The 15,359-nt window shown below is 44.9% G+C and overlaps 1 protein-coding gene across 1 annotated transcript; it reads right to left on the reverse strand.

The window, feature by feature from the left end:
• Positions 1-8,400: 8,400 nt before the first annotated feature.
• On the reverse strand, positions 8,401-14,919 carry CISH (cytokine inducible SH2 containing protein). The gene is made up of 3 exons (XM_054387337.1): positions 14,408-14,919; positions 9,823-10,049; positions 8,401-9,365 (listed from the first exon to the last, which is right to left on the reverse strand). Exons 1-3 carry the CDS (start codon positions 14,452-14,454, stop codon positions 8,863-8,865), a joined length of 777 nt encoding a protein of 258 aa, XP_054243312.1. The 5' UTR covers positions 14,455-14,919; the 3' UTR covers positions 8,401-8,862.
• Positions 14,920-15,359: the final 440 nt, after the last annotated feature.

Consider the following 15,359-nt stretch of genomic DNA (forward strand, 5'->3'; position numbering starts at 1 on the left):
CTAACCCAGAGCCAAGCCAGGAGGTTATCTGCAGCCTGGAGGTGCATGAGTATGTTAGATGGAAAATAGTGTGATTGAAGAGGGCTGGACTGGATCGAGTAACAGGCAGCTCTAGTCATGGCATACCAGTCTGGTTTGTGTCACCTGAGTGGTCTGCACTGAAAGTGGAAAGTGCAGATGTTCACTTTGTAGAAGAATCAGCCAAATGTTTCCCCACAACCCTGATGACCAAACTCTTCCTGCCAGCACACTCTTGGTATCCTGCAGCAATCCTGAGGTTGTTAACATTTGCACATTCTGGCTTGGAACTGCTGCTTGTGAGTACCCTGAGTCAGCAGCCTGGCAGGTCACAGTAACTCTGCTCCTCACTCCTGAGGATTTGATCAGCAAGAAGAGGTTTTGCTTGTGGAGGGAAGTCTTCAGTCTCCTCTTGGAAAACAAAAAATAAATCGAGTCCCCATGTTGGCCCCATAGGGGACTGTTCAGTGCCCAGCTGATCCTCCCCACTGTAGCAGTTCTGCAGTGCTATTTCCTTCATGCTGCCCGGCATCTCTCAGTCAAGATGACTTTCATAGCTCAGGACTGGAGGGAAGGGAATTAAAGAGGGGTGAATTGCAAGAAGTCTTAGAAGAATGTAAGGAATATTCCAAAACCAAGGGCATAGAAGAGTGGGAAGCATTTTCAAAAATAGCTACAGAGATGTTCCCAAAGAGTTCCCTGGAAATCTTATTAGGTCATGTTTTAGGCTCAGATTTCCATGTTACTTGTAACACCTTTTATTGCTCTTTAATGCTTTCAGACAGGTGCAAACACGGCCTCTGCACTGTGCAATGTGTTTCTTCAACCTATTTACAGGCTTGGAGGTAGTGTTTTGAACTCTGCCTTTGCAGAGTTTGGCAATGACTACGATGACACTTGCATGATGGGAAGACTCGTTGCCAAATTGGGTAACTCCTGACGAGTATAAACACAGCTCTGCCTCCTGTAAACTCGATTTCAAACCATAGTGCTGTTCTAGGGAAGAGATTGTCCTGACATTAAAGACTACACAGTCTCTCTGAGCACCTATTCAGTCTCTCTTCCAACTTGGACTGTGAATGAGCCTATAAAAAATAATCAGCAAGGGGCAGTTGGATGAGATGGGCATCCCAGAAGCTTAGTACTGGGTCTTGCTATCTTTTTGTCACAAAGATAACCCAGGTCTCTTGTTTTTTAGGATTTGTCTTCACTGAAAGCTCTGTCTTAGCCAACATGAAGTGAGCCTTCTGAGATCAGTCCAGGTTTGTCTGCTCAGGCTTCCACAGACTAATGTTTACATTCCAAAGTGGCATTGCAAATGTTCTTACTGGCATCTTCCTAGGGGAATTCAAGCAAAGCCAGAACTTAAGTGTACGATGCAGAACAGGCTTTCCTTTTGCTTCTAAAAAAGAAATGTACAGGCTAGGGGTTGTGCATGCTGGTGAGGCAGCTTGTGAGGGAAGGTTTTTCTTGTGTTTCATAAGCTGCCCTTCAGTGTTGCAGTTTCCTTTTAAGGAGAAATTAATGTCTGGATTACACTAGGGATAAAATCTTTGCCTGTAAAGCTAGGAATACTAAGTTTGCAAAGTTCAGCCCTGAAGTAAATTAATTCCCATCACACGCAGTGGGAAACAAAGCTGGATTTAGCCCCTTTTATTTTACAGGTTGCACAGGCAGGGCTGTTTCGGTACAAACAGCACTTGTCTGACAGCTGCAGTTGGAAAAGTTGCAGAGTATCTACCTTCTAGAGCAGGGCAATCACATGATGGATGTCTGCTCCCTGCCAGGCTGGAATCAAGAAACTCGAGTCCTGACTAAGCTCTGACACTGATTTTTTGGTTGGCCAGTTCTTTCTTTGTCCTTTACTCTGGCATATTCATATTAAAGGTTTTTGAGAAACACTACTACAATGTTAGAACACTCTAACATAAGTTTGGACACACCGATACTGCAGTAGCCAGCATTATTTAAAGTTCTTATTCTCACAGTAGTTGCGTGGGGTTTCAAATGTCTTTCCTGCCTAGACAAAGTGCTCTCTTAAGAACTTTTATTCCAAAACCTGATATTATATTAATTTTTGCAACTCAGATTTAAGCTGCTGCAAAGTGCAGTTGCACTGCCTGTAGGAAGTAATGGCATTCAGGAGAAAATCCTTGCCACTAAGGTCTGAGCAAGAGGAGCCAAAAGAGTGAGAGTAGTTCGTGTTGGCAAGAGGAAGCCCTTTTCTGCAAGTCTAGGTTGATATCATGTCAGATGGGGAGCAGTTCTGACTGCACACTTCCCTCTGCTTGGGGCAGGGTGCGTTTTCTGGAGTCTGGTCTTTCCTACAGTTAAATTATTCAAATGATGCTTTTGCAAGAACACAAGGCCAGCTCTATGTGGAACTGACCTGTGGGCCATCTAGCCCAGCACTCTCTTGAGCCATGACCACAGCTGAATAGAAGGAAATTTCAAGGACTAAGCCCATCCATTTTGTCATGTCTCATCTTTAATGAACATTAGCTAAAGGTCTGAAGCTTGCTGTATTCTCTCCCCACTCCCAGTCTACAAAGCCCTCTAAATTACTATGTTCAGATAAATTGCTGTGTTATTATATAAACCCCAGTTTGTATTTTACTTACTTTTCATAGTTTCCTTATGAAGTTTAATGTCCAAGCTAACAGTGAAGCCATTAAAATTATTTTCATTCTGTCTGGTCTACATTTTGTCTATCAGTAGCCTGTTCCTCTGAACAATATAATTATTTCTACCTCAACATGAGGAAAAACTTCTTTACTGTGAGGGTGCCAGAGCACTGAAGCAGGCTGCCCAGAGAGCTTGTGGAGTCTCTTTCTCTGGAGAGTTTCAGGACCCGTCTGGATGCATTCTTGTGTGACCTGCCTTAGGTGATCCTGCTTTGGCAAGGGGCTGGACTAGATAATTTCCAGAGGTCCCTTCCAAGTACTACCATTCTATGATTCTGTGATTGTTTGTTTGGTTTTTTTGTCCCAATTAAGAAATAATACTAGTTTTTACACAAACATACTCTTCCAGATTCTAGTACACTCATCAGCCTCTGTAATGCGAATGCTGGAAGGCTCCAATCTAATTTTATTCTTAGGCCTGCTTGGTTATTTTTCTTTAGACTTGATTTTGGATGCATAACAGAGGTGATGCTAGATGTCTGGCTGAGGTTGCAGTGCTCTGCCTGCTCCCAAGGGCCACTTGGTTTGCTTGTTTGTGCAGTGTGTAGCAGAAGCACATGATCCTGGTGTTTCTCAGGGGACATAAGTGGAAGATCAAAATGGGGTTCACATGAGGCAGGATTAGCCTGCAGATAAAACCATACCTCCATGTGTTCCTGTTCTCTGGCACTCATGATTATAAACAATTACAAATATGGTGTGGGCAGAAAATAGACATGTCTCAAAAGAAATCAGTCTGAGCCTGAACCTGTTATCAACACACTTAGCAACTGCATAACCCTCATTTTGCTATCAGGCTGTTGGGCAACAGTGGCAGGACTGGGTTCCCTTGTATTCTTAAAAATTCAATGCTAGGTTACCATGAACAGAAAAAGACAAAAGGGTCTGCCCTTGGATCTGCCCATAGACAGAGAATGTCTTTAGATAATCTCATTTCTATTCTTGGCTGGTGTGTTTCACTGTCTAGTGGTAGGGTTTTTTTTCCTCTCATTTTCTCTGGTGAATGACAGATGGGGCTCACTGAAAATGAGACATAGATGTGACAGTGCATCTAGACACTGACTTGGAAGATGTCACTTGGCATCCAGAGTTGCTCTGGCACATCTTTATTGGGTATTGCACTACCCTGTGCTCTAGACCTTTGGACTGCTGATAAATTCAGGGGTGTGGAAAAGGATAGTGTGCTTCTGTGAGGATTGTGTGTGTTTCAGCAGTCATTAGGGAGAGAACAGGGCTGTGACAGTTGGCTCCTGATAGACTGGAACATGAGAATATGATTCAACAGAGCAGAATAGCTATCCATACCCTGCCCAGTTAATTTTTATTTCAATTTTCTTAATTTCATAGGTAGCAGATAGGGCTGACAAGGGAATTTGGACAAGAAATGCTGTATAATATGTTGATTGCTTGAAAAACCTGTGTCTGTCATAAGAGAATTAGATACACTCTGCTGATTTACTTGATTTTGTGCTGGTTCATCTGACTTGGGCTGGGGGAAGTTGTGCTCTTGAGGGTACCTGGGGAAAGGAGTAAGGTTTCAGTAAGTCTGAGGGGAATGTGCATGTAAACAGGAGATTCTTCCCTTGCATGTATTGCAGTTTTGTAAGGCTGATTGTTAAGACAGAAAATGGTACCATATGTGCAGGGTGTTTTTGCTGTGGCAGTGAGCCATGGTAGCATGGTTTCCATCATGGACTGGGATTTCTATTCCCTATCCTGTCAGCCTGCTTTTCAAACTTTCAGTGAGGGCTCTGCATCCACATCTCCACCCATAGTCTGAAACTACAGAGCAAGAGAGAATCCAAGCATGCTGTCCTGCACTGGCTCACCAAACTATACAGGTGTCTCTGGGAAGGGTCTTGCAGTTGAACTTCAGGGATGATGAAAGTCAGTCTGCGTTTCCACAGATGTTCCTCTTTCCAGCAACATGAAACTCAGTTGTGAAAGTCAGTTCACTCTGCAGTTTAGTGCAGGAGTTCTCAGAAGATGAATCTCTTTGCTTTAACAAAATGTGCTGAAGATGCAGAGTGGGAGTCATTAAGGTAAGAGCCACTGCAGTAAGCCGAGGTGTGACTGCAGGGTTGTGTTGGCTTGCTTCATGCCAATCAGTCTGTGGAAAGTGAGCTGCTTGGTTTTGTGAAGATACTTGGGGGAAGAGTTTAGCCCAGCTAAGAAATGAAGAAATTGACTTAATAATTTGTTACAACTGCTGTGCCTTCCTTTGCAGTATTTTCCTGGGTTTTCAAAGTTTCCTTTTAAAGATGGATACAGATTTTCCTTCCTTTTGTTTTCATTTTTCTACTTTATATTTTATTTCTAGCCCACCTAGCTCACTTTCAATGTTTCCCATAAAACCAAGAGCTATGTGATTATTATTTTTTTTTTAAACTACTCAAACTTGAGCAGATTATTCAATTGCCAACAATTCCTGGTTGGCGTGCAACAGAAATCTACCCGTGAACTCGGGTCCATGAGGTTGTGGCAACAGTGTTTGCTTGTGAATGCAACCCCAGGACTGGCATAGAAAGGACAACATGTGCTTTAGGAATACCTTGAAGCAGTATTTTGAACTTTTAAGCCAGTGGATTCAGAAAGAGTAATGATAGAGGGGAACTAGATGAACTTCTGTGTTACTCTGAGCTTATTTGACAGTTCCCAGTGGCTGAGAGCATGCCGTTACCTTGCTTTGGGCAGGATGGGAGGACTGTGGCATGAGCATCTCTCCTAGCAAGTGAGTGCAAAGAAGCCACAGCAGTGTCATGTGCCAGCAGTGGAGTTGCCTCTGTATTCACAATTGAAGAGAGATAGGGATCTACTGGAGAAAGTCCAATGGAGAGCTACAAGGATGATTAAGGGACTTGAATGTCTCTCCTGTGAAGGAAGACTGAGAGAAGTGGGGCTGTTCAGTCTTGAGAAGGCTGGGAGGGGATCTTAATGTCTACAAATATCTGAAGAGTGGGTGTCCAGATGGTGAAGGTCTCTTTTCAGTGGTGGTTTGATAGGACACAGAACAATGGGTACAAGCTAGAACACAGGAGGTTCCACCTCAACATGAGGGGAAGACTCTTTACTGTGAGGGTGATGGAGTCCTGGACCAGGCTGCCCAGAGAGCTTGTGGAGTCTCCTTCTCTGGAGACTTTGAAGACCAGTCTGGATGTGTTTGTGTGTGGCCTGCCCTAGGTGACCCTGCTTTGGCAGTGGGGTTGGATTAGATGATCTCTAGACATCCTTTCTAACATTCTGTGATTCTATGACTCTATTCCTTGCATTTCACAGAGGCACGACAGAAGGGGTGGTCTCTGTATCCCTCTCACACCACAGGGCAGATCCCCTCTCTCAGTGTTTGAAAGACTTTTATATTTGTTTGAGGTTTTCATGTTTGAGAAAATAGTCAAGAGTTTGCCTGGTCTTTTGGGGGAAGATTTCTGTGACTAGGAAATTAATTTATCCACTTGAATTTTACCAAAGACTTTAAAATATATTTAAAATGTTTATTTAAAATCCAAGTCAAATGGTTTTTAACAAACTGTCTCAAGATAGAAGAAACAGACTTTTTGGAGTAACTGTATTGTTTATTGGTTGTATTGTAGTAGCACCTAGAGAACCTACTGTGCTAGATGCTGAACAGATAAGCGATGGTCCCTGCCCATGGGAGCTTACAGCCTTCAGCTTAGCTTCAGCATCATCCTGCTGGGGGTTCACCAAGCATTCATTCTCCTTACATGCTTCTGCTCTTTTAGCTGGGCTTTCCTGGGGCAATGAGGTCTAAACTGTAAGCTTCATTTCCTCATTACCCCAACAGAGCAAAGATCAAGCAGGAGGAATTCAGGCTGGATGAGGCTCTGGCCAGCCTGATCTAGTGTGAGGTGTCCCTGCCCATGGCAGGGGGGTTGGAACTAGATGATCCTTGTGGTCCCTTCCAACCCTGACTGATTCTATGATTCTATGAAAGTTTCAAAGAGATGAACAACTTGCCCTTTCCCACTGTACATTTCTCAAGCTGATTTTTCACATGCTGTAGATACCAAGCCTGTGGCTGAGCCATGTAGACTTCCCGAGATCACTCCTGCTCCTTGAAGAGCTGTGGTTTCCTTGTTCCCAGTGACCTCAGGCAGAGAGGTGTTTGGATAAAAGGAAGCCTTTTCAGTGGTTTATATCATTAGCGAAAAAAATCTTTTTTGTTTTGCTTTCTAAGTTTTCATTCTCATTCAACACCTTCCCACAGTTGCTGCCATATGGGGCAAGGGGTAAGATATAATAAAAAGCAAGTCTGACATCACACATGCACACTGTCAAAGTATCAAAAACAAAGCTTGCAGGAGCACAAATTTGTATAAATGTGGAGGCCAGGTGTGAAAATAAGTGCATCAGGTCATCTTGTCCCATTGGGCAGCTTTAAGTTAAGTGACAGAAACTCCACCCATTTTTTGAGCTTGTTACCTGGGTCACCATCCCATCCTTTTCCACTTCCTATCTCAACCCTCAAGTATAGCTGGGATTTGTCTCTTCTAATTTACAGAGCCTTACAGAGACACTCCCAGGAAGGGATGAATGAGAAATCCTTCATCTTGGATCACGCTTGATCAAGTTTTGGAGTCTTAGGGACAAAAGGAACCAAAGGATAATTTCTCTAGACCTGTCTGTTCCCTTCTCCACCATCCCTGTGGTGTGGACTGGTTCCTACAAGCTGAAACAGGGATGGGGTCATGCAAATGAAGAGGAAGGGGCAGCTTCATCTATGCTTGGTTTTGGGTAGAACCTGTCCCTTTCATCTGCAAAAGAGCAAGGGAGAGCCATTGTGCCTCATTTGCAGGGACTTGAGAAGGATGGGGTGTGAGAAGTAGACACAAAGGAAAAAAAAAATCTAATTGAGGTTAACAAACATGCAAGTCAGAGAAAGGGAGAGGAGAGGTCTAGACGTTGGCAAACAGAAAAGTTGAATTGTGGTTTCCAGTGTGTGCTAGAAGCCTAGCTCTGATTGAAGCCATGTGGCCTGTGAGTAATGCTGACAGAAGTAGAGCAACTGGCAGCTTGGCACTGTGTTAGCAGAGGAAGGACAGCTCTTTCCACTGAGGTACTTCTAACTTGTTACCTACCCACCCACCCCCTGAAATAAATAAATAAATATCCTGCAGCTGTGTGCATCTTTGGTGCAGCTCAGCACAGCTGTCTCTGAACCCCTGGTTAAGACCCTGTTATTGCCCCACATCTCACAAGACAAGGGCAATGTCAGGGAACAGCATTCAAACCACAAGCCAAATGCAGAGTGCTCCAAAACCAAATCCCTCTACCTGCGAATAAAGTTTAGTTTCTTATTATGTGTTTTGAAATGTTTTGTCACAGACTTCCTTTGGAGATGGGGAAGGTGAAAAAAAAAAAATGGGATGAATGTTCCCTAGCCCAAGATTAATATCTAGAATCTCTGCTTGGAGCTTTCAAGACAGAAGGACTTTCTCAGAAGTGTCCTGTCCACAACCTATGATGCAGCGTGCATCTCTAGGAGATGCACAAGCAGCTACCAGTGTGCTTTGAGGATATGATACTCAGCTCCCTATACCTAAGGAAGAAGAAAAAAAAATTCTTTACCTCTGTAGAGGTGAGTCTAGATACAGTCATCTGAGTCCCACATGGCCCAAAAGTCAGGGGGAGCTTTGGATGTGGACTCCTGTGACGTGTTACAGGAATAGGTTCCAGCAGGTGCTATATAGATGCGAATCCAAACTCCCACATATTTTATTCTATCTCTAGTTCCACATAAGAAAAAGAAACAAAACCCAATAAAGTAAAAGGTGCTTTTAAAATACCATGAGGAGAGAAACTGCCATGGAAATAAATAGCAAAATTAACAATGTTAACATTTCTGGTGTCACAGCAGCTCTGAGATTCAAGTAGTGTGCACATTCCTACAGTGCTTTCTCACAGCCACTGTTGGCGCAGCCTGAGGTTCAGAGCTCAGATTGTGTCCCATTGTTCACTGAAACAACCAACTCCTCCCTGGCTGGAATGGATTTGGAGAGAAGGGGAGAGGAAAGATGGATGCAGTCTCTGCTGATAATCGGGTCCTTACTGCGCCAACCCAATGCCGCGCTTTAGTGGGACAAAGACACAAAGTTCACTTGTTTCTTTCCCTGTCATGCCTGAGGGGTATGATGGTCGTGCTTCAGAGCTGGAAAGGGTATTGCTTCAAATAGTCCCCCATCCGCCTGGGCAGAGGGAGCTGGTCCACATCGGCTGTGGACTTGTTAATCCGTAGCCGGCACAGGTGCTGCAGGCTGGGGATGTTGTCTTTGCGGCCCAGAGGCTGGATGAGTTTTAAGTGCACTGCAGCTGCTGCCATCTCTTTTTGCATGGGAGGTAGAGGAGATGGAGGTGGGTAAGGAGCCTCGTTCTTGCTCTCTGTTGTGCAGGACATGACGTAATGCTGGATAAGACTGACCACGTCTGGGAAGGCCAAGATGCGAGGTTTGGACAAGTAGTTTGAGTCTAGCCGGAACTTGCTGTCAGCGTACTCGATGCGCACGTTGGTGGGACCTCGATTTGTCTTGACAGAGAGCGTGAACAGGTAGCTGGGGTGGGTGCTGTCTCGTACCAGGAAGGTGCCCTCAGGCATCTTTTGGAGATGCTGCTTGGCCTCACTGGCAGTGATAGATCCCCAGTACCAACCTGGAAAAGTATCCAGAGAGAACTTGTTAGGGAAAGAACATATTAAAGGACTGATGGTATATTTAGGGAGACCCTGAAGCCTACTGAGTTCAGGGCTCAGGGAGAACCAGGCCCAGACTTTGTAAGACCTTCAAAAATTAAGTCAAATTCTAAGAGTTTCCTACCTGTGCTTGTTGTTGTTCTGCTAGGGCTTCTGAGGAGGATGACTACTTTTGCAGCTACTGCAGTTTACAGAGAAAGGGGGGCAGTTCACAATCCTTTCTCTTAAGTTATAAAAGGCAATGATTTTGCTTACACTAGTAGTTAAATAACTTTATGATACATGTTTGTAAAGACTGAAAATACATTTGCTGCATCCACAAGAGCATGCCATGGCTGTGACAGATCAGGTTCCCCAGAGTTAATTCCCTGCTCCCTGTAGCCTTCTGTCCCCATGCTTTTATGAGTTGAGCCTTACCAGATTCTCGCAGATAGGAGAAGGTTTTTGCAATGCAGAGAAGGTCTTCTTCAGGGTCTCGTGTCTGAGGTGGGTTGCTGTCTGCAGCTGGTGCTGCAAAGGCAGGTGCAGATTCCTCCTGGAAGGCCATAACTGGGAGGGGCTGCATGATCACCTCTGACAGCTCCACTTCAGTGCCCCTGGGTGACAGCCTCCCAAGCTTTTCCTCTGCCAGCAAAGGATGAGGTCTGAAATGAAGGACATACTCTGCTATTTTCCTTGCCTTGAAACAGATTGTGGTGCCTGCTCAGTGCATGATACATTGTACTGCCCTATGTTATGCTTTCTAAACAGATCCTCGATGTGCTTGTTTCAAACAGGGAGACAGAAGAGAAGGTGTGGAATTACGGGTCTAAAGACAAGCCCTTAAAAACAAGGATAGAGCATTGGACTCTTTTGCCTTGTAAGAAGTCTGTCTTGCATTTTAGGTTGTTTTGAAGTCTGATGGATTTAGATGTTGCCTCCTAATATGTAGTTTCAGACGCAATAAGGTTCATAGCAGCTTTACAGCTTCACTTACATCATTACAATGTCAGAGCATTTCTTTTTCTGCCAGTGGGTTTGTTAGTCATGCAGAATAATTAGATGCAGAATTGGAAATAGCTTAGGTTTTGTCCCACCTGCTTTCTGCTCAAGGTTGACCCAACCCTAAATATATCTGTTAGACCTCAGGGTAAGCTGATCTCTTAGTGGAATAATGGAAATTCCTGTTTCAGCCAAGCCTGTGCACTACACAAACCCTAGTGTTCAACAGCGCAAGAGAGATCTCGATGTGACTGTAATCCCTGCTGGATTACACAGCAGGAGGGTCTGCCATGGCTGGGATGCTCTGAAGGTTAATCCTTCTGTGTCCTAAAGAAAGACTTTGTGTAGCCATTCAGCATCTAAGTGCAAAGCTTGGAGCTCTGATAGAGTGCTCCTTTTCCGCAGCACAGGAGGTTCCCCAAAGGAAGGCAGAGCTCCAGGGAAGGGTGGATGTTGGGGGCCAGGGGAGACTTCATCCCTAGGCAAGCTCTTCAGCAGAAAAACAGTGTGCCCTGCACTGCTGTATGTCCTGTGCTGCACCCACCACACTCTGGCACTCTCTTGCCTAAGGTGTTCTTACAGACACTTAACAGAAAAGATGTCTGAGTTTCCTGAAAAATACAGCACAGTCCTCCACATGAGACTGTCACAGCACCACTGGGGCTGATGGGGATTGCAAAGGCAGCAGCCACTTCCTCCCGCATCACTGAAGAGAGAAGGGGAAGGAGACTCTGAGGTCATCAGAATTTCCCTTCCAATCTTCCTCCTTCTCTGTGCTCAAGTGATACCTGAGGTACATAGAAAAATGTGCTGTAAATTGATCTGCACCTGATCCCAGCTGCACTCCACCTTCTCAGTGGTCTCAGGTATGGGACAGGGAGAAAGAAGCAATTTGGGGGAAAAGCAGGTTAGAGGGAAGCTGAAAATCATTCATGAGTGAGAGCCATGATCAGTTCCATGACTGTGCATTTCTAAAAAAACCATGTAGGTTTGGAGTAAGGTTTCTAAAACCACTGGTAAAATTGAATGTACAGAGAGACACTTGTGCCCACGCAATGCACAGCAACCCGCCACTGTTCGGTTGGGATTTAGAAAAAAACATTATTCCTCTACCATATGTCAAGTCACGTTTCAGAGGCAGGATACCTACTTGGCATTCATGGCATTTGATCCTTATTTCTCCATTTCTGTTAATGGGTGGGAAGCCAGACCTGGCTGGCCCTTATTCTCACCAGGCACCCTTGATCACAGGGACTGTGTTTTCAGTGGCTTCCACAGAACAATGAATCTGAATCTACCTTCAGACCTGGAAATCTCTGCAGGGAAACCTTAGACTTCTCTTGTTAAGTGTCACCTGAGCTACATTTGTAGTTGTTGAGGGCTGCACTTTCAAAGGTATTTGGTTGTCTCCCTTTTAATGTCATGGTCTTCACAAATGTCTAGCTATCTGCTTTCTTGGGGAAAGAAGATTCCTGATTCTTCGTTTCCCACCTTTTTTGAGCAAAGAGGACTACAAACCAGATCCTTCTGTGTACTGAGCCCAACGTATCAGTTCACGCTTTGCAAAGAGGGTGACAGGCAGGACTGCTGGCAGAGCAGTCTCTCTTAGGTACATTCTTACATGGACTGTTCACTGAGCTGAAAATGACTGTGACCAATATTAAGTAAAATCAATCCTGCACTGCTTGCTGCCTACTTGCTCAGATACTCCCCAGTCATATCGAACTTTTCTTTTTTTTTAAATATCTACTTTGGAGAGGAGATGAGGAATTGGCTAAGAGGCTGGGAAGGAAGGAAATGAGAAGCAGCAAAGCTACACAAGGAAATGTACCCCCAGTTCACTTCAGAAAGTTGTTACTTTCAAGGGCTCTAGCCATTCACAGTTAAAAAGATACCAAATGTGTGATTTTATCAGTAAATTTCTTTTATACAGCCACTGTGGGTCTCTCTCAAGCAGAGCCCATGTGCTTGCAATCAGCTTTCACAGTTTGCTCTCTGCTGCCGTACACTTAACACTACCTGAAGCTGAAGGGGCCCAGACCACATGCAGTTAATGGAGATTATTCCTCCACAGCCAGGGCAGGGCCATGCTTATACTCTTCCTATTTTTCTTCTGTATACTTGCTTCATGCCTCTTTCCCACTACAAAGTCCTAGTGCAACTATAGCCTCAAAGAAGCATGATGGAACAGAGGAGGGGGATTAGAAATTCTCTAGAGGGGGATTAGAAGTCCTGGTGTCCTTAACAGGCTGAAGAAAGAAGAGCTGCTGCTGTGACCAAACAGAGCAGCTCCAAGCACAGAAAAGGGAGAGTGGAGGAATCGGTGGGCAATGGCAACTGCAACTTGTAATACAAGTACGTTTGCAAGAGGGGTAAGAAGGGTGTGCTGGGATAAGAACATGCTGAAAAAGATAGCTCACATGAAAAAGTCAGCCCTTTTGTTGGGGGAAAGTTAAGTATTTGAAAATAGTCGGTGCTTATAAGAAAGAAAGGGAGACATGGAGGATCAGGACTGAACAGCGTAAAGCATTAGTACAACTGCCATGAGGAAGAAAACAAACATAAAATTTGGCATGTTTGGAGTCTTGAGCGACACAGCAAATGAACTTCCCTGTGGTTTGGCAGTTAGTGTTTCAAAAAGCCTTGGAAAGCCAAGAAAGTTCAAGAAAATCAGATATGTCTGGTATCAATTAGTGTTAGCTTTGCAGTTACTCTGCTGATAAGCTAAACTTTGTAACAGGATAGCAGAAGAAAGTGTGTCAAGCTGCTCTCCCTTCCATCAGCCCCATCCAACACCCATGGGAGCTTGGTCTGAGTAGGAGGGACAGTATGGAGTCCAGAATATATGGAATCCTAGAGGATAATGAAAACTGAGCAATAAATGGGCATTAAAAAAAAATTAAGAGACAGCCATCTACACATAATAAGATCTTAGTGGGTGAAGGGAAGCAGTAACTCTAGTATTTTAACCCTGGAGAGCGTTAAAATACTAAAATCCAAGTAAGGATTTCACAAAGTTGAAAAATTAATCCCTTGGCCATGACTATAGGAACTGCAGCAGCAGACTGAAAATGAGAGCAAAAACAAACCCACTTGAGTAGTAGGAAAGTATTGGTAAGCATGAGCTCTGCTTGTCTGTGGAACAGATCTTAAGGGAAAATGGCAGAAAAATCTCCATGCTTTAGTCTTTTAAAGCAGCCAAGGAAAAAGCATTGGCTCTGAGGAAAATCTGCTCTGTGCGGGAGGGATGGGAATGCTGACAGCATGGCTCAGGCTGAAACAAATGCTGACACTTCCCAAATATGCCGCTTGTGCAAAAATGCTGGATGATTCCTGCAGACCAGATCTTTACTCATAGTAATGATCTGAGTTGACCATAGAGGCACTGAAGTGCCAACATGCTGGCACTGCATAAGGATAGCAGAGAAGAGACTTGCTGCTAAACAAAGGTGGTGTTAATATACATGTGCCACCTATGGCTTTCATTCTCCAGAGTGCCATGTATGGCTAAGTCTGTGTACATGTACATTGCATCTAATCCTACCTATAAAAGCAAGAGAAAAATGAAATAGTGTTCAGCATAAAGATTTACTTAGATAAAAACATGTGAAGGGACGTTTCCAGGGGAGGTTCTCCCTGAAGGCAGCTTGTTTCACCGAGACGTTAAAGAACACGTCTGGATTGAGGCTTACTTCCAGCTGGGGCTGCACACATGGTACTGAACAATACGCACTGAGATACTAGTAATTTTTACTCCCCCAAAGACCTGGAATACCACCTAGATTTTCAGCAATAGAAAGCATAGAAATCAGGAATGCTTCATGGTCCCATGATTTTTGGCCATAGAATCTAAAAAGCAGACACGAGGCATACACACAGAAGTCAGCACTCTGCCAGCATAAGCCGTTCCCATTCCATTACAGTCACAGCAGCTCAAAGGAGCTGAAACACTCCCCCAGAGGATCTTACTAATTAGAATTATCAAACCATAACTCGTGATGAAGGCTGGAAAGCATCTTACCCCTGAACACAGAGGATCATGTCACTCCTAGACCAAGGGAAAAGCATTAAGTCTTCAAGAAGGTGGGAAGTGCTTTCTCCTCTTCTCTTTGTCTCTTCTCGTCTCCTTCTTCCCTCGCGTCCCAGAAGAAGCAAGCTAGTTCCAGCCTCTAGGTAGGGGTTGACCGTGAGAGAAGGCTGGAGAAGGCCAGCAGAGCCGTGTTCCAGAATCAGAAGCGGCACAGGAGGCAAATGGGGCTATCCAAGAGACTCTGCAGGTTGTTCAGTAACTTTGGCCAGGAAAAGGTGTGCCCTGCAGTGCCTCGGGAAAGAACGTCTTCTCCTTCTGCTTTTCACACTGCGACGACAAGTAGTTTTAAAAATAACCAAAGGGAAATGACATCGATTTAAAGAGGAACTGATCTTCCTTCAATCTTTTAGGGGGAAAAAAAAAAATCCGAGGTCTCTGCAATAGATACCTATAACTAATGCCCGCTGGGCGTGCGGGAGTAGAGCCGGCAGAGCAGCGACTGCCTTTCCCCTTGCCTCTACAACTAATGAAGCTCTGTGCAGAAAAAAGAAACCACCACCCTACTGAGTAATCTTTTGTTTGCCCCTTTTAATCTGTTCCAGGAAGTGAGGGATTCCTGGAATCGCATTGTATTCACATCACTCTTCCGATAGCGGCCAGGCGGGGGGGGGGGGGGGCTAAAACCAGTGAGAGAGAAGGTATAAATAGCTATGCCCATAGCGGCCGCGAAGCCCTCCCGAGAGGGGAGGGAGAGAAAGGAACCCGCCAGCCGTGCGGGGCCGTGTTCGCGGAACCGCCTTTCATCCATTTCCAAGAACTTTCCAGGAACGCGGGGCCGCTGTGGAAGGCGCTGCCAATGGGCGCCGCCGCCGTAAGCCCGTCCGCCAATGGGAGTTGGCGGGGTACGCCCGGTTACCAATAGGCGTAAAGCGCTGTAAGGCCG

The sequence above is a fragment of the Indicator indicator genome, chromosome 15 (assembly GCF_027791375.1).
Source record: "Indicator indicator isolate 239-I01 chromosome 15, UM_Iind_1.1, whole genome shotgun sequence".
Classification (NCBI taxonomy): Eukaryota; Metazoa; Chordata; class Aves; order Piciformes; family Indicatoridae; genus Indicator; species Indicator indicator.